At 36.3% G+C, this 18,785-nt stretch overlaps 1 protein-coding gene across 4 annotated transcripts in view; it reads left to right on the top strand.

Annotated features, from left to right (window-relative positions):
• LOC100878771 (band 4.1-like protein 4A) overlaps positions 1 to 18,785 on the top strand; it is a 70,991-nt gene that overhangs the window by 9,677 nt on the left and 42,529 nt on the right. For all 4 annotated transcript variants that reach the window (XM_076531087.1, XM_012281518.2, XM_076531086.1 and 1 more), the window contains exon 2: positions 2,424 to 2,617. In XM_076531087.1, coding sequence (XP_076387202.1) covers positions 2,504 to 2,617 — 114 coding nt within the window. In that variant the 5' untranslated portion in view covers positions 2,424 to 2,503. The remainder of the gene's footprint in view (positions 1 to 2,423; positions 2,618 to 18,785) is intronic.

The following is an 18,785-nucleotide window of genomic DNA, read 5'->3' as shown; positions in this document are numbered from 1 at the left end:
TATCCCGATTAATAGAACGAAGTCCGCGCAAGAAAAATAAAAAGAGAGCAATGACGAACGGGAAGAATAGAGAAAGGAGGACACGAAACCAACGTGAATTATCTAGATCTCGAGGAGTCGTTGGACGAAGACGCGTAACTGACCGGACTTGGTTCGTGCAATTGATTTCGTGATTTATGACATCGATCGCATCGTCAGTTGCTCGAACGGTCGCTTTTTAATCGGTAACTCCTTTTCGAATCGTGACTTATATCGTTTCTCGATAAAACCTGAAACTTCCGTATCGCTTCTTCTGTTGTCTATATAGAGTGCTGTGAAATGCTTGGTATCTTTTTAATTGCGATTAAAGACTCAATTGGAATTATGAGGATTTGAAGTACCCAATACTTGGTACTTAGATAATGATGTTCGTGTATCTTCAATTTGTAGATTACAAATTAATTGTCTCTAAATATGTAGTTCTTGATGTTACATTATTCTGAGTCTTCTTTTTTGTTTTTGGAAGAGAGAAGTTTGTTTACAGACACCTAGGAAGATGACCCAGGTGGTTTCATTATTTTGTGTCTGCAGGTTCTCTAAATGTCCTCAAACCTTAAAATTACCAAATCTTAACCCTTTGCACTTGAAGATAATTTTATTGTTTGCTAACAGCAACATTAAAATGTTAATTAAAATGTTAAATGAGTTTCAGGTTATTTCTCTATTAATAATTTCCACTATTGTCTATTTCCCTATGCTTATACATCACACGAGTACTGTTATAAAATTAGTTAAACAATGCTTATTTCAAATTATTGTCTCAAGTCGAATGGTGCATGAGAGAAGCCTCTAAACCCTAAACTATCTTAAACAACAAACATACTAAAAAATAATTATACCTATAATTATCCTTCAGTATTTATGGTACCAATATACAATTATGTTTTAACCTCTGAGGAAATCAATCGTCGCATATATGGAAGTGCAATTAGAGGACAATTAGAGTCAAAGATCTCCGTGAACAAATACGCCATAACAAGTACAATATCTCGAATGTTGGTCAGTCGAGTGACGAGTTAACCCGTCGTGCTCGTTTAACGGGTTAAACGACCACAGACTGCCACGAGGATTTTACACCGATGTTTGTTACTGAAACTCGTTATGTAAATAATGCTCATAGCGCGGTAATTATTCCCGGACAGGGGCGTGCATAAATTTTCTTGATACCCCTTAAAACAGACTCGTCGATGGGCACCGATGTTTTCGGCGTTTCTCCACCGTGAAAATTTGCATCACCGACAATTTGTCACGCATAGCACGAGTTTACTTCATCGATTTCGATGCTTTCTTCTTTTGGGGTAACATTTTGCGGTGCGTAAATTTCATTACTTAATGGGTCTTTTATGGCGTATTAACGAGTGTCCAAATTTGCAAATTTTCGAATTTCCGAATTCTCAATTTTTCCAAATTCCAAATTTCTCAGATTCCAAATTCCCCAAATTCCAAATTTCTCAGATTCCAAATTCTTCAAATTCCAAATTCCTCAAATTCCAAATCTCTCAAATTCCATATCTCCCAAATTCCAAATCTCCCAAATTCCAAATCTCCCAAATTCCAAATTTCTCAAATTCCAAATTTCTCAAATTCCAAATCTCCCAAGTTCTAAATCTCCCAAATTCCAAATTCCTCAAATTCCAAATCCCCCAAGTTCCAAATCTCCCAAATTCCAAATTCCCCAAATTCCAAATTCCCCAAATTCCGAATTGCTCAAATACCAAATTCCCAAAATTCCAATTTCCCCAAATTCCAATTCCCCAAATTCCAATTTCCCCAAATTCCATTTCCCAAATTCCCCATTCCCCAAATTCCCCATTCCCCAAATTCCCCATTCCCCAAATTCCCCATTCCCCAAATTCCCCATTCCCCAAATTCCCCATTCCCCAAATTCCCCATTCCCCAAATTCCCCATTCCCCAAATTCCCCATTCCCCAAATTCCCCATTCCCCAAATTCCCCATTCCCCAAATTCCCCATTCCCCAAATTCCCCATTCCCCAAATTCCCCATTCCCCAAATTCCCCATTCCCCAAATTCCCCATTCCCTTAATTCCCCATTCCCCAAATTCCCCATTCCCCAAATTCCCCATCACCCAAACTTCCCACCTCCCAAATTCCCCATTCTCCACTCCCCATTTCCCAAATCCCACTCCCCAAAAAAAAATCCCTAAACCCTCCACTCCCAAAACTAGAATACTCCTAAATTTCCACCTGACAAAATTCGAGCCGAGATTAAAAAGAAACAAAAAAGTTTGAAAACCTACCCGTCAGAATCAACAGATGGTTATTCCCGTCGACACCGTCGTTATGGAAGTTGACCGTGTCGGTGTACAAGGTTGAAGAACGGGGACAGTTTTGATCGGATTACAGCGTCGTCCTCGTCTTTCAGGATGACCGAAACCGACGAGCGGATGAACGAATAAAGCCAGGAAGGAATCACAAGGGAAATAAGGGCTGTCGAAGGAAGAGATGGTGGTAGAGTGGCTCTGTCCTGGACTTAGGCCGACCGGAAGCCGTAGGCCACGTCTTCTCCACTGCAAGGTGATACTCCTCGACGAACACGAACTCTTGCAGGATGTCTTGGTGAGTCCCCATATATCATCTCTCTTCTAACATTTATCTTCCAACGAAAACTGTACAAATTTCTGATAGGATAAATGTCATGGTACGATTAAAATTCTTTGATATATAGATGCAGAGGGTTAGTCCCTTGACTTATGTGTGTTGCTAGACTGTTGACATATGGTATGGTTCTTCGAAGATTTAAACTCTATTTACTCTAGGATTACATTTTGGATTTGGTAATCATTATAATTTGAATAACTAAAGATTGATCAATTTTAAATATACTCAACATGTCAGTTTTCTTTATTTATTTCCACGTTGTAATAATTATTTAACTTTGATACGATGACGAATAGGTTAAGACTTATAGGTTAAGGGATAGAAAGAATGTTAATATGATTTATTCTAATTAAAAATAGATTTAGTACTATTTATACACTTTAAATGATTTTGAAGGTTAAGTACGATTCTAAATATTTGCAAGAGCTCATAAATGATTAATATATCGTAATTGATACCATGAATGAATATGCTGTTTAATGCTATGTTTGATACCGTCTTATATGGAGTTGAATTCGACTTTTTATGCACACGACCTAGTAACAGGCGAGCAGAAATTTCGTACACCCACACGTAGGCCTTTTCTGGCAATAGAAATCAAGAATATAAAAGGTGGGCAGACAATGTGGGCGAACTCTCGCGCCGCGAACATGTGTTCCCTCGTGTACACCCTTAATAATCATTTTATGGTAGATAAAAGCTTTTCAAGCTATTTATGGACTCAAGCTCGTGTCTCCTGCCAGCACTAAAATCACTGCGCTTAGTTTCATTAGTTTTGTTCGTTTTTTCATTTTTAAGCGGAATTTTTTATGATTTTGTTTAATCGAGTTTCTACATTTTAGTTTTTATTTTTACATTTCATGAAGTTTATGTTTTACGATTTTTATGTTTCGCAATTTTTTAATTTCAGAATTTTTATATCACGATTTTAAGTTTTTAGGATGTTCATATTTTACGAGTTTAATTTTTCACGATTTTTACGTTTTATAATTTTCACATTTCACAATTTTCTCGTTTCATAATTTTTACATTTTATAATTTTAAATGATAAAGTTTATCTGTTTTCATATTTTACAGTTGTCCAATGTTGAAGTTTCTAAACTTCAAAATTTCTGAAGTTCTAGATCGGAAAATTTTTACAAAACAAAAATTCCAAACTTCCAAATATAAAGTCAGTGAATGACACAAGCAGGGTCCAAGTTATTCCGACTAAAACGAATCGCGAGATTACGGTGTCTGCGAGTGCATCATAATTGAGACACCTGTTAAATCGATACCTTCTGTCAGAAAAGAGCGCCAGTCATTTCGCTCCTCTTAATGAGCGTACGTGATGGGCATATCGATAGTTATCGGGCCTCTCTCCTCGCGCTGTATTTGATCACGTTAATAGCTTTCTTTTATCGGCGTTTGTTCCAGTTAAACTTTTAATTAATTTAAAATTCGTATACCTATTTATTACGCTATTTATTTCAATCATCGCGGGCAATATTTTGACGGTATAATTTAACAGGTAACAAAAATCGATGTACGTAATAATGGTACATCATCGAACATGTTAATAATGTTCGATCATCGATTCCATCAATAAATGGAATATTTCGCTTAATCGAACCGAAAAAGGGATATTTGTAGCCGGGTAGAGAATTACGAAGACAAGAATGCAATATCTACGGGCAAAAGCAATTAACAGGATGCTCATTACGCGACGCGTCTGCACGAAATTGCCCCATGAACCGATAATCATTCTAAAATAGACGAGCATCGCCCACTTTTGGTAATGGAGGTCTTAAGTGCCGGGTAAAGCGGGGCCTTCGTGAAAATGATTTACCATTTTTCTCGAAATTACGTCGCCTCGTACCTTACGGAAACAAATGGAAACACCAAATGTGCGATGGACGCTTCTTTTGTGCTCGCTTAGAGAATTCGTTTAATTCACTCGCAACACTTTGCGCGATATTAAATTACGCGAAACGAAATTAATTTGGGGTAAATTGTACGATGAAAGACATGTGTTTTATGGTAGACACTTTTCTCGTTGAATGAAAAGGGTTTCGGTTTACTTTCTTTTCAGATTTTGAAATTTGGTCGAAGGTTTGGTAACTGGGAAATTTTTAAGTTTAGGAATTTTGGGTTTCGGGAAATTTGGAGATTTGGAAGTTAGGAAACGTACAAAGCATAAAAATGTTTAATTTTCAAAATTTCCAGTTTCCCAATTTTCTATTCTTCAGTTTTTTAATTTTTCAATTATTCAATTCTTCAATTTTTCAGTTCTTCAATTCTTCAATTCAATTCTCTAATTCAATCCTTTAATTCAATTTTGTAATTCAATTCTGCAATTCAATTTTTCAATTCAATTCTTCAATTCAATTCTTCAATTCAATTTTGTAATTCAATTCTGCAATTCAATTCTTCAATTCAATTTTTCAATTCAATTCTTCAATTCAATTTTGTAATTCAATTCTGCAATTCAACTCTACAATTCAATTTTACAATTCTACAATTCAATTCAATTCTTCAATTCAATCCTTCAATTCAATCCTTCAATTCAATCCTTCAATTCAATCCTTCAATTCAATCCTTCAATTCAATCCTTCAATTCAATCCTTCAATTCAATCCTTCAATTCAATTCTTCAATTCTACAATGCAACTAACTGATTGGTTAATTTTGAACATACAAAGTTTTCTTTAAACATAAGAATTCAAAAACCTTGAAATTCAAAGATGCTTAACTTCCTATATTCGCATAGAAATGAAGCTTAAAAGGTTTGCACCCGAGACTGCCGCCAATCGAGACGTTCATCGATCGATTTTCGGTACCTTTATCGATAAGAACTATCGTCGTCGCGCGTTTTGCATCGCTATGAATAAAAGCCGGTTCTCATCGCGACGACCACCAGGCAGAGAAAATGTGAAATTACCGATCGTAATTGGCCATCTCGACGGGCATTAATGGCGGGTCGATGGAGCAGAACTCGGATCGTTGTTTTCTTCGAGCGGGCTCACGAGGATCGATCGAGATCACGGAGAGCCGGGGGCACGGTTTTATTCGGTGGCAAATTAACGACTGTTTGGCGCGTGGGAGAGCGAAATCCCGCGGATAAACTGGCCGACGAAGGCTTATGATTTAATGATGCACCGCGATACGGCTTAATTGCCATCAAGATCGCAGCGGTAGAAAGGATCTCGCTTATATTATTGACGGTTTCGCGTTCATTGATGCTTGCATCGGTGAATAACGGCCTGTGAACACCTTTCTCCAGCTTTTCATTAACCACTCGTTACACCGTATTTTTCAACTCGGAGAAAATACATTTTTCAACTCCTGCGGACCGAGAAACATATTTTTATGCTCTTGTGAATTGACAAGTACATTCATTTATTCTTGGTAGTTGGAAGATATATTATTTTACTTTTGGATATATTATATTACATTATTATTTAATAAATATTTTTTAACTCCTGCAAGTTATTTAATTGTTTAACTGTTGCAAGTTGAAAAATGGCCCAGGGCTTTTGTTACAATTTTTTTCAAATTTTGATACGTTTGTGAAGTATGTCTAAAAATTGTTGATAAATGTATTTAATGAAATACAAATCTCTCTTTGTACAATATTATTTTATACAGCACAATCGCAACATTATTGTGTTTTTTTTAATTTTACCAATTTTTAACCAAATTTCTATGTCCGCATTTTCAAGCTTCCCAATGTCGAAGCTCAAATAACTCGAATGTTAAAAGCATACAAGTCTAAATATTTAAAATTTGTATTCTATTAAAATTAAATCGAATATTCAATCGTAACATTATTGATACGAAACTGCTTTCGAACGAAAATCCACTAAATCGTATCCGACGCAAGGAATACGAAAAACAAAATGGTCGCCGTGACACATAGGCCCGGTGAGCACGGTACTGTGAACGGAGCCTCAGGTCTGAAACATCAATCAGTAGCAAAGTAATAGCCAGCTCTAAATCGTCGTGATCAAAAAGACCCGCGGTGTTTCGCGTGCACTTAATGGTAGGATCGGCGAAGAAAAACTTGATCCTAAGAGAACATACTCGATTCCGTGTAAGTCGCAGTCTTGCCAAGTCTCCTAGCATCGCGTGATACCGTGTCGTCGAAAATATGCCGATACCGTGGAGCGTTTTCAACGGGCTGCAGGGCCAAACGCGGCTGAAAGGGTGTCCTTTTCAATGTAAATCGTTCGCCTGTATATTTGCCATAGATTGGACCGTATGAATGAATTTCGCAACAGGCAATATCCCTGGAGCGACGAGGGCCACCTCTTATTATTGCGATAAACCTTTGTGTGTTTACGGTTTACGCGATGCAATATATACGAGGCATTGTATCGCGGTGCTCCTAAATCATACCGACAACAAATAACCGTTTTGCTTCGTAATTTCCCGGAAGTGTGTATTGTTACAAATGGGGATATTTATGCGATTCGGACTAGGGACAATATGGGCGCACGTGGCGACGCTGGGCTCTGTTTTATTAACACGTTCGGACTATTTTTCACGTGCTCGATATTTGGGCTGATTTAGTGATCTATAGATACTTTAATATTTTTTTTATTACTTGTATGTTTGTTGTATTTTACTTTCTGTCGATTTCATATTGGAGGGTTTGGAAACTTGATATTGTAAATTGAAAATTTCGAAGTTTGGGTTATTTTAAATTCAAGAATCTAATGACTTAGAAATTTTATAGTTTAACTTGAAAATATATAAATTTAGGTATTTTCAAATCTAGAAACTTGATTACCGATAATTCTGTACCTCCTAATTTCCCAACATATAATTCCCACAAATTTCCATACACAAAACCATAAAAATCCGTCAACGGAATTTTATCGAGGAACAAAAAGTAGATAAAAATATAGGAAAAGTATGGAGTGTATGATCAGTTCGTAGCAGTTATCCGCTTTTTATCGCGTCCACTTAACGCAGTAGAACTGGTTTCCCGACACCGGCGTCGCCGATAGTTGTCGCGTCGTTAAATGTGAATCGACCTTAATCCCGGTTCGTACATCCTTCGTGAAATGTAAAACACGGTGTAGCTCCGGGGCTACCGCTTGCCCATACACCGAGGTCATTAAGTCGAAGACACTTCGCACACGTAACTGGCCAATTATTCATGCTAGCCGAGCGCTGTCTATCAGGCGCAAGCTACGTTTGCCCAAGGATCTTCGAAGCTTGTAAATTATCCCGGTGTTCGCGGGACTTCCTTTAATTAGATGTCGCGGACGGTAACGTTCAAGCTTCGAAGGTCGAAATGAGGTATCGAGCGGATACGAAAACCTTTACGTGTCGAGATAAAACTTGACTTAAATCGAATTACCTTGTGTACTTGAAATTTGGGAATTTTAGAAATTTTTGAGGTTATTTTGATTTGGGCAGTTGGGGAGTTGGAAATTTTTAAGGAAGTGGAGATTTTAGAAATTTGGGGAATTTGGAAGTTTTGGAAATTTAAAGATTTTAGGGATTTTTATAGTTTAGAGAATTTGGGATTTGGGAATTTCTGGATTTGGGAGTTTGGGGAATTTTTAGGGGTTTGAGAATTTTCGGGATTTTGGAAATTTAGAAATTGAGGGATTTGAGGATTGGAGATTTTAGGGATTTGGGGGATTTGGAAGTTTTGGAAATTTAAGAATTTTAGGGATTTTTGTGATTTAGGGAATTTGGGATTTGGGAATCTGTGGATTTGAAAATTTAGGGAATATTTTTTGGGGATTTGAGAATTTTAGGAATTTTGGAAATTTAAGAATATTGGGGATTTTTTATATTTTTGTAACATGAGGTATTTGAGTTTACGACATTTGTGGATTTGGGGAATTTTGATAGGTTTAGGGATTACACGAATTTTCCATCATATACGTTGCTCATTTCCCTCCATCCAACATTCCCGCATATATTGCAATAATCAAATAAAAATTTGATTATTTATTAGTCAATAAAATACCACCTGCAAATCACGCAGCCTAAGGAATCTAACAACCAACGTTGTACCAATCGACGCATTAATTAAACGATTAAACTATCAGATTTATGGTCCTGCACAGACGATAATGTTCGTCCAGTGACATTTATACGTAATACCTGTCATCGTCGATGTTGATTAATTTTGTACACGCTTCTGAAATTGATATTCACCGATTTATCGTGCGTTCGTGGATATTCTTCGCATTCACATTTAGACGACAAATGCACAACATCTTGGCAATCGATCAAATCGAGATATCTTGGTAATCGAGCGCTATGCAATAGGCGTACAGTTGAAAGCAAATCTGACGTTTCTATTTGACAACCTAGGAATTAAGGGATGTAAGTATTTGGAGTTCTAAAAACACGTCAATCTATGAATTTTTGAATTCGGAAATTAGAAATTGAACTTAGGAATTTGGGAACCATTTCTCACCCTAACCTAACCTAACCTAAGAATTAAGGGATGTAAGTATTCGGGGTTCTAAAGACAAATCAATCTATAAATTTTTGAATTCGGAAATTAGAAATTGAACTTAGGAATTTGGGAACCATCTCCCACCCTAACCTAATCTAACCTAAGAATTAAGGGATGTAAGTATTCGGGGTTCTAAAGACAAATCAATCTATAAATTTTTGAATTCGGAAATTAGAAATTGAACTTAGGAATTTGGGAACCATTTCTCACCCTAACCTAACCTAACCTAAGAATTAAGGGATGTAAGTATTCGGGGTTCTAAAGACAAATCAATTTATAAATTTTTGAATTCGGAAATTAGAAATTGAACTTAGGAATTTGGGAACCATCTCTCACCCTAACCTAACCTAACCTAAGAATTAAGGGATGTAAGTATTCGGGGTTCTAAAGACAAATCAATCTATAAATTTTTGAATTCGAAAATTAGAAATTGAACTTAGGAATTTGGGAACCACCCTGTAGTAAAATAATTTTACACCCTGTGTAAAATAATAAGAATTTATGAATTATAAAAATTTGCATTGGTATCCTAAAAAGAAGCGTTGCACGCGATTGTACGTTAACGACAAACAAGAAAACGGCGCCGTTGCAGTTAAATGCAATCCGCTGTTGTAAGAAAATGTTCGCTAGCCGGAAGTGGTATGTTACACCGTCGAGCGTTACCGGTGCAATTAAGAGAAAAAAATGTGTCTGCCTACGCGCTTCATCACTCACTCGCCTAAAGACTGACTTCTTGACTTTCCGTTTGTGGCCGAGGGAGAAAGAGATACGCGCCGCGAGATCCACGGTTAATTTAACTCCACTTTCTACGAAGCTCGATGTTCGAGTGTAAGGTCACGGGTAATTATGATTTTTCTTTGACCGTATGAAACTTCGTTTCGCGTGTACCAGTCATTTTCCAAAGGGGCTTATTAATCTTTGCTAATGAGATTTTTAAAAAAACGACAAATTTGCTCTCTGAAATTTGTTTGCGCCGTCACTCTCAATGGTTCTTGTTGTAACTGGTAATCAGCCTTACATTAAACGGGTTGCTCGTCTCGTCGGATTAAAAACTCCATCTTCTTCGTTTCATTTTCGTTTCAAAAATTTTGTTATTGTTTATATAGTTTTCTTTTATTTTATTATTTAAAAATTTCATGGTTTTCGAAGGAATTTCTGAGCAGGACAGTTCATAACTGTGTTGTAGATTTTGATCAAACTTCTTTTTGGAAATTTAAACAAGAAGGAAGTTTCATATTTGAGTTTTGTCCAATATATTTTATTTACACAGGTATTTAATACATAATATTTTTATGTATGTTTATAGTTAGTTTTTCTATTTTATTTAATAATTATAGTAGCGGATATGATAATGCATTTAAATTCTAAAGGACATGTTTAAGTCTCATGTTAAAATTTTTCTTCATGAAGAGTTGAGAGGAACATGAAAGCCCTCATGTTCTCATGTTAATATTTTGTTTTTACTGCAATGTAGCGTCAAAGTTTCATGAAATACATATAAGTTTACTTTAAACTACTATATTAACAGTTATCCATAATTAATATCCGATGGTTGGGTCGAAAATTACAGTTATGTAAATTACAACATAAGTCATACGTGTAGGTAGTACATCTCATGTTATGAATATGATCATGTAAATTATAACATAACATGACATATCTAGTTTACACAAGTTGCACAAACCGTTCACCCGATAAGAGGATGCATAACCGGAATGTTAAAAAACAGGAACTTGAATTTTAAAAAAGCTTCACTAAATCCTAATTTAATGTTAGCTGAAACCACGGTATATAAAATAAGTTTGGCAAACAAGATTCGTTTAAAAGAAACATAACCTAAAAAGCTCGTTTAAAAGAAACCTAAAACCTATAAAACAGATACATGTTAAAACCTTTTCTCACAAATTTTGTTAGATTAAATAGAATAAATTTGGAGGAAATATTTAAACGACTAATTTATTCGTCGATTAATATTATTCGAATCTATCTTCCTCATTCCCACGATCCTTAATTGTGGTATCACAGAAATTATCGGCGCCGTCTCGTTTCCACGACCAGTACGATTGGTTATCATCGTACCTGGTGATCATCCAGGCGCCATTAAAATGTTTCTCCTTGCAAATAGACTAATTCAACGCGGATCACCCCATCCGGTTTTACCGAGTTACGCAACATTTTAAATATAAGCAGCAAGAAAATGTTTCTTTCTACGGTTTCACGTTGCGAACCGTGCGAGTTCAATGAAACATTCACTATTTCCATCCTTACAAATATCACTGTAATTCGAAAATTCTTCAAAATGATGAAAAACGACAACTTCAATTCTTCTGTTAATTTAACAGTTAATGAATGTTACGAATTAGTCAATCGGTAGAAATATTATTACACTTCGTCTTTGAATAATGAGGTAGAGAGTTAATATCTTTTAAACACGGTGATGAGGAATTAATATTAATTTCATCACTATTGTATATTATATACAATTGTAGTCACTATACATATATTTAAATTCATTCTAAATCACATTATGTATATGACATCGTAGAATTATAATAACTGAGGGTTAATAATAATTTCATAACCGTTGCATATCATATATAAAAGTCTAAAACGAAATGAACACTAGTTATACATATTCTGTATTTATCATATGCATACTGACAACCAGTAGCATATACTATATTATGTATTTTATATGTTCAAGTACTGTGGTTAAGGGTTAATAATTTCATCGTTGTGCACATTACAGACAAATAAACAGTACTCATTAATTATTTACTGCCAGACATTATACATTTATTTACGAAATTTAAGATACATTTACCTTACCCCGAAGTGTGCAGAGTACAAATAACCTCTAAAGTATAAATACTTATTAGTATCATAAAATAGAATCTATGAAATCTACAAATTTACACGAATTACGATTCCATGAAGTACTGTATAAATTCCATAATAAAGTTCGTAAGTGGGAACCTCGACCTCGTGACCAAATAAGAGTGTCACCGTTGGCAGCCCTGCTGAAAGAATTCTGGCACGGCATCGTTCGCCGGGTTGTAATTTAAACGGATCAACGATATTTCGTTTCGAAGCGTTCCGTGTCGAGATGGATCCCGTGGCCGGAGGGCCACGTCGGTGGTGGGTTATGGGTGGCTGTGCACGGAATAAGGGGCGTACGCATCGTGGGGGTACCCGGGGCACCATCTACCTGCTCTGTTATTAGGCGATATACCAAAATTGGCGGGCCACTTCCCCACGGGGCAACCCCGTAACTCCTCCGGGTCCACCCCGCACACTAATTCACGCGGTTTTTAACTTTGCCTTCCTTCTCTCTCCGCCGACTTGTATACTCCCTTCGCCGACGTGTACGTCGTCCACCGGCAAACATTAAGAACGAGGAAATTATTGCCTAGAGAGGGAATCGCCGTCTACCGTACCGATTAACAACGACCGTGAAAACTTTTCGAATACCCAGCTCGAGATCCCTGGAATACCTCCCCTCGGGCTCTCCGAATGAGATGCGAGGATCCCCCGATTCAAAAGGGTAATCTTGTCTTTCGGACCAGAGAATTTTTCGGGAGTAAAGTTCGCGTCGGCCACGAAACTTCGCCGCGATTTTTCTCTTTCGTTTTTGCCAGTTTTTTTCTAGGCCGAAACGATTCTACCTTGAAAAGGATAATGACAGGGTACTCGAACTGGAATTTCGATCGGTTATAAATATCTGGAGCGAACATTTGACGCTTCGCGGGATTCTTTTGCGTTTCTAGCTCGTGATTTGTGGGGGCTCGTGGGGCGGATGGGCAACTCTGCCCGCGGGGGCAGGAACCGTGTACTGCAACTAGCACCGAGTAATCGGTTCGAGGATTTATGCTTTTAGTTTCATAAATTGTGTTTTCTAATTTTTTCGTTTGGAAATTAAGCTTTACGGTAATTACTAAAACCGAGGTGGTAAATTCTTTTTGAACCTGAAAATGTTGAGTGTGAAATTAAGTTTGAAAACTTGAGAGTTAGGAAATTTGTGAATTTGCAATTGCGGGGATTTTTATACTTTTAAACAAGTTTGTAAATTTATAAATTTGTAAATTCTTTCATGGGGAAGTTTACAAATTTGAAACTACCATTGAAGCCACAATTTGAAACCTAACCTAACTTAACCCTGTTCCCAAATTTCTAGACTTACCTTCACTTCAAAATTTCTGGACTAACATTTCTAATATTTTTATATTAGTAAACGTTAAAATTTGTAAACTTAAAATTCCTAAATTTCCAATCTCCAAAATAAAAACTTGAAAGTAGAAAAATTCGAAAATATAATTCGGATCAACTTTCCAAATTGCAACTCAGAAAATTACTAATTTTCCAAGACTTATGAACAAAGTAAAAATAATCGATAATTATTTATTAATTGCTCTGTTCACGAGGAATTTATCGGTTTAGTACAGGACGAATTGAATTGGAAATAAACACGATACCGTTCACGCGTTCTCCAATTATAATTAACGCGAATCGATACCTCGCTTCTGGGTGGGAAATTCTCACTAATTTAAACGTTACGCGGGAATAAATGCGTTATATTATGCGTTACATCGAGTATCATGAATATTTCATTACTTCGGTGTATCTGCGTTCACTGGCTACTTCAAGCGTGAAGCGTACAAACGTGGAAACGTTCATTGTACTTTTTATACCGTTTCACAGGATTTTTCCATCGTTATTCTCACGTTTCTTAGACAACAATCACTGTAATATCAAATTATCTAACAATAAATACTTTTGTCTTTGTTCAAACCATTTATTTGAACAAACTCATCTTTTTTAATGATTCATTATATCTGAATTACAAATCATTTAATGAGTTAAGCACTAATGTTGGTTAGGGTGATTCTTAATTTAACTCTTTACGGTCGTAATATCGAAAATTACAGTTTTGCTGGGAAATTCCCGGACTTCGACCTTAATGAATTAATCAGAGTTTATTGAACAATAAGGGCTGAGTAAGAATTATACTCACTGTTCTCCATAACGTTTTAAATTCATTTTGGAGTAAAAGTCTGGTATTAAAATCATTTTTGTAGGATGCTTTAATTTATCTCAATTTAGTTTTATACATGTCATGTCATCATACAAAAAATACTAAATATATTTTCATGAAATTTTGCACAGAGGTAGATGTGATGTTGTGGATGATTTCAGGATAGATTTTGTGGTAGTCAAAATTGAATATGTACCACAAAAATCACCTTAATCTCAATTTCTTGTGTATTTTAGGATTCGACTGGTTAATTATTATATATACATTATAAAATGAAAGATTATGTTGTATACGTTATTTGTATATATCGTATAGATATTAAAAGATTAAATTGCATGTACATTGTATCATTGAAAGATATCCTACATATCATACTACATATAATATTAACCTATGTACATATTTTAACAACTTCAATTTTTCCAACAACAAGCAACTACAAAAAAAGTATAATATTCTTTCAACATATTCCATGCACAATCTCCTACCGCCTATATCACAATTTCATAGCAGCCATATTGAATGCTTAACATAAACAGCTCGCTCGTATAAGCAGCTAAATACATAATCGCGAATTATAATACGAAAACAGTGTACGCAAATTGTAGCACGTGTTTCGCAACGTTGGCTGGCAGGAAATTACTCCAAACATTTCCCACGAGCGAAGAAAATCAAGTTCTCGGTCTTAAGCCGCGTTCCAACTAAGCGAAACAAACGCGACGTTATTTGCTTCCGTTCGCCGATTATCATCTCCCCAGGGAGGGGAACGAGAAGGTCCCGTGAAGAAAGCAGCCACTGTCGGTCAACAAGGGAAAACTCCCGGGGGGGTGGAAGAGGGGGTTGGGAAATTCTGCAGGCACTTTCATCCGGAACATAATTTAATCAGTCGCGATTCGGGTTCAATTTGACTGTGTTAATCCGCCGCCGGGCGAAAGTCATCGAGAGGAATCGTGTTTCAGCAGTTAACGGAAGTTCGTGAACCGGGGGCTGGGGATATGAAATGGTCGCGCGAATCAAGGACAATAGAAACGTCGTTTCCGTGAATCGCGACGGGTGCACCGTCGAACTTTCGAAGCGATTTTCGTCTATCCTTTTCCGTTTCCGGCTGACGTCTGGAACGACGATCCCCGATAAAAGTTTCTCTGTACGCTGAAATTGAAACCAGTCTAATTATACCCGTAGATCGTTCGCTCTTTCAATCAGTACCCTACCTACGAATCGTCACTGCTATATTAAATTCACCCTTTTCCAACGAATTTGTCAGAACTCTTTTTCGTGTTAAGAAAATTAGCACGATTAATTTTCGATTTTTAGTGCGTTTAGAAATTTTTATTGTTGGAACGGTCTCTTATGGTTTTAGGTTATGTTCACATATGGTTTCTATAACACATGTGGAACGATTTACAATTTTTTTAACTTTTTTTTTATTAGTGTATAGTAGATGTTACTGAGAAAAATATTTGTTTCACTTTAATATGTAAAAACAACAATTTTTATAAATATGTGGTATTAACAATGACATATGAGTGAAACACGTATGTGAAAATAAATGATCTCTTCATACATATTTTTTATTTAATACATCTCACATAATTTTACTTATGCATCAAAAATCGTTATGAAACAAATAATACATACTACTAAAAAAAACAATGATACGTATGTTATGTAATAACATATGTAATACAAGTATAACATAGCAAACATATGTAAGCATATAAAATGTGTAAAATCTATGAAATTCATAAAATAAAAGATTTATATATAACAAGTTAAAGGAATATACATCAAGTTAAAACTATAAATGTATAACATATCGAACACATACAAAATGTAATCTATTTTAGCGCCATCGCGATTAGGTTTATCTGCAACCTTGTGGATGATATTTAAGTTTCTCTAAAAGAAGGTGAATAGCTCGATCAGCAATTCGCAGTTTTTTCCAGTAAAAAAGAAGTTGATTGACGTTTCCTTGATCGAGATCGTGGTTCTTTGATATCCATTTGGTAAGGTTCATTTATCAGTGCATACTCGCGTGTTTCTTTCGACCATGCTCGAGGTGGGTCTATTTACAGCTACCGGTTTGCTACTTGGTAAACGAACGTCGTTTAAAATTGTCTTCTTGCTTCTGTTACCTGGGTTGTTACGTATCGACTGGTCTATTTTCAAAATAGTATCTCAGATACCGCTTTATGACACAGAAGTATGAACTGCGAAACTGCATTTCTAGTTCGAATAGACTGGCGTTGTTTACGCACTTCAGGTATGCGGAGATATGCGGATATCGCATGTGGAGATACGCGGATATAATATGTATGGATAGGCAGATATGATATGCGAGATATGCAGATATGAGATAGGAACGCGTGCTGGACGTGGGTGGCATGTTTGGGTGGGATTTGTAGGATTTGGGGAATTGGGGATTTGGGAAATTGGGAACTGTGGGAATTAGGGAAGGTGAAAATTAGGAAATGTGGGAATTCGAGAATGAGGGAATTGAGGAGTAAGGGAATTGGGGAATAAGGGAATTGGGGAATAAGGGAATTGGGGAATGTGGGAATTGGGGAATTTTGGGAGTTGGAGAATGTTGGAATTGGGAAATGTGGGAATTGGAAAATGTGGAATTGGGGAATGTGGGAATTGGGGAATGTGGAATTGGGGAATAAGGGAACTGGGGAATGTGGAATTGGGAACTGTGGAATTGGGGAATGTGGGAATTGGGGAACGTGGAATTGGGGAATGTGGAACTAGGGAATAAGGGAATTGGAAAATGTGGGAATTGGGGAATGTGGGAATTGGGAAACGTGGAGTTGGAGAATGTGAAATTCGGAAATGTGGGAATTGGGGAACGTGGAATTGGAGAATGTGGAATTGGGGAATGTGGGAATTTGGAAATATGGAAATTCGAAAGTGTGAAAATTTGAAAAGCCTGGAATTCGAGAATGTAAAAAATTGAAAACATAAATTTCGAAAATTCCGTAATTTCCAAACTTGATAATTCTGAAAATTTCTATACAAATTTTCCTCTGATCTGCCAAGCTTCATGAAATAATTTCTTATTAACCAACATAAATGAGTTTCACATAAAAATTTCAAGAATAAGTTGCATTGAATATCGGAGAATATTAACGTAGTCCCACGGGATTCCAAGCGCAAGAAAGATATAATAAATCGTGGTTTGTAATGTCACCGTTGATTTCATCAATTTCAATTACCAGCCACGGTGCTCGTTGTTAACGTTGCCGGTTGTGGAACGCGATATTCCTTGGCGAACGAGAACACGAGGAATTCGGAGCAAAAGGAAAAGGAAAAGGAACGGGGATAAAAGAGGGGAGAAGGGTGGGAACAGGGGAGGACGGGAAAAGGGTAGCACGATATCATGGATTATTAGAGATGGAGCGGGTCGAGGTTGTTCGGATAGTAACCAAGATACTTATAGCCACTATTTCTCGTCATCGATATACACTAACTTTCATAAGTAATATCCACGCCTACAAAACCAAAAATTTCCAAAATTTCAAAACCAAACATTTTTAATTATCCTATTAATTATTGAATTCAGGTATAATCGCTAATTATATACTTTTTAAAGTGAGGATTAAAATTTGCTTGTTAATGGAATGATTCTTTAATTGCTTTTTAATTTATACTTGATTATAGTGTCTGATAGGAATTTTAATTAATAATTAATTTTTTATGGGTAATTGAAATTTGTTGTAATTAAATAGTTATTCTGAATTGATGAGATTCTTACAGTCTTGTTCATGAATATAAATTTTTATAGATTTTCAAATCTTAAAATATTTATGTCTCTAAAATTTGTAGATCTAATTTCTAATGAAAAATATATTGTCTGTCATTAAAATTTTGTAGACACTCAAATTCTTAATTCTCTAAATCCCTAGATCCATAAATTTCTCTACTTCTTACTATTAGATCCTCATTTTTCTAGTACCTCGAATAGCTAGTCCCAAAAATTCTTATGTCTCAAAATTTTTTAGGTCGAACTAGATTTTTCTAGTTAGAGGAGTTCAAGTTCTAGTTCTCTATCTAGTTAAATCTTTTGACTCACAAATTTCTAGACTTCTTGCCATTACACTCCTATATTCCTAGACCCCCAAATACAACCCCATAATTCCTAAATCTCCAAATTTATAAATCCCCAAATTTTCGAATCCCCAAAAATCCCTAGAAACGAACTAGCTGCTATTTTTCCTAGGTAATCCAGATTTGTTGTTGACTGTACTCGGAACGTAGGACCGGTATCTTCTCGGTTTTATATCGCCGGTTCATAGAACCAGTCTCGCGTAACCGAACAGCCTCGAAGAATGGCCATGCGTCAAGATAATGCGACCGGATAAACGTAACCCTTTCCGGCAGAACTAGATATCGCTGATACGAACCAGCTTGTACACTCCTCTTGCACCGCTTCGATTTCCTGGAATTTGAAAATTATTTATCAGGCATTCGGTATTGAAACTGGTTAAGCCAGAAGCGGAAACGAGTTTGCGCTTCGCGGTCGCGTGGAGAATTTTGAACGGTGGCGGGGTGAAGAAGAGCGGTGGAAAATCGATAGATGATCTTGATTCTGAATATAACACCGTTGGATATATTTTTTAATTCGGTGCG

The sequence above is a fragment of the Megachile rotundata genome, chromosome 4, assembly GCF_050947335.1.
Source record: "Megachile rotundata isolate GNS110a chromosome 4, iyMegRotu1, whole genome shotgun sequence".
Lineage (NCBI taxonomy): Eukaryota > Metazoa > Arthropoda > Insecta > Hymenoptera > Megachilidae > Megachile > Megachile rotundata.
The sequence above is the reverse complement of the archived record's forward strand: the minus strand, read 5'-3'. Positions and strand labels throughout refer to the sequence as shown.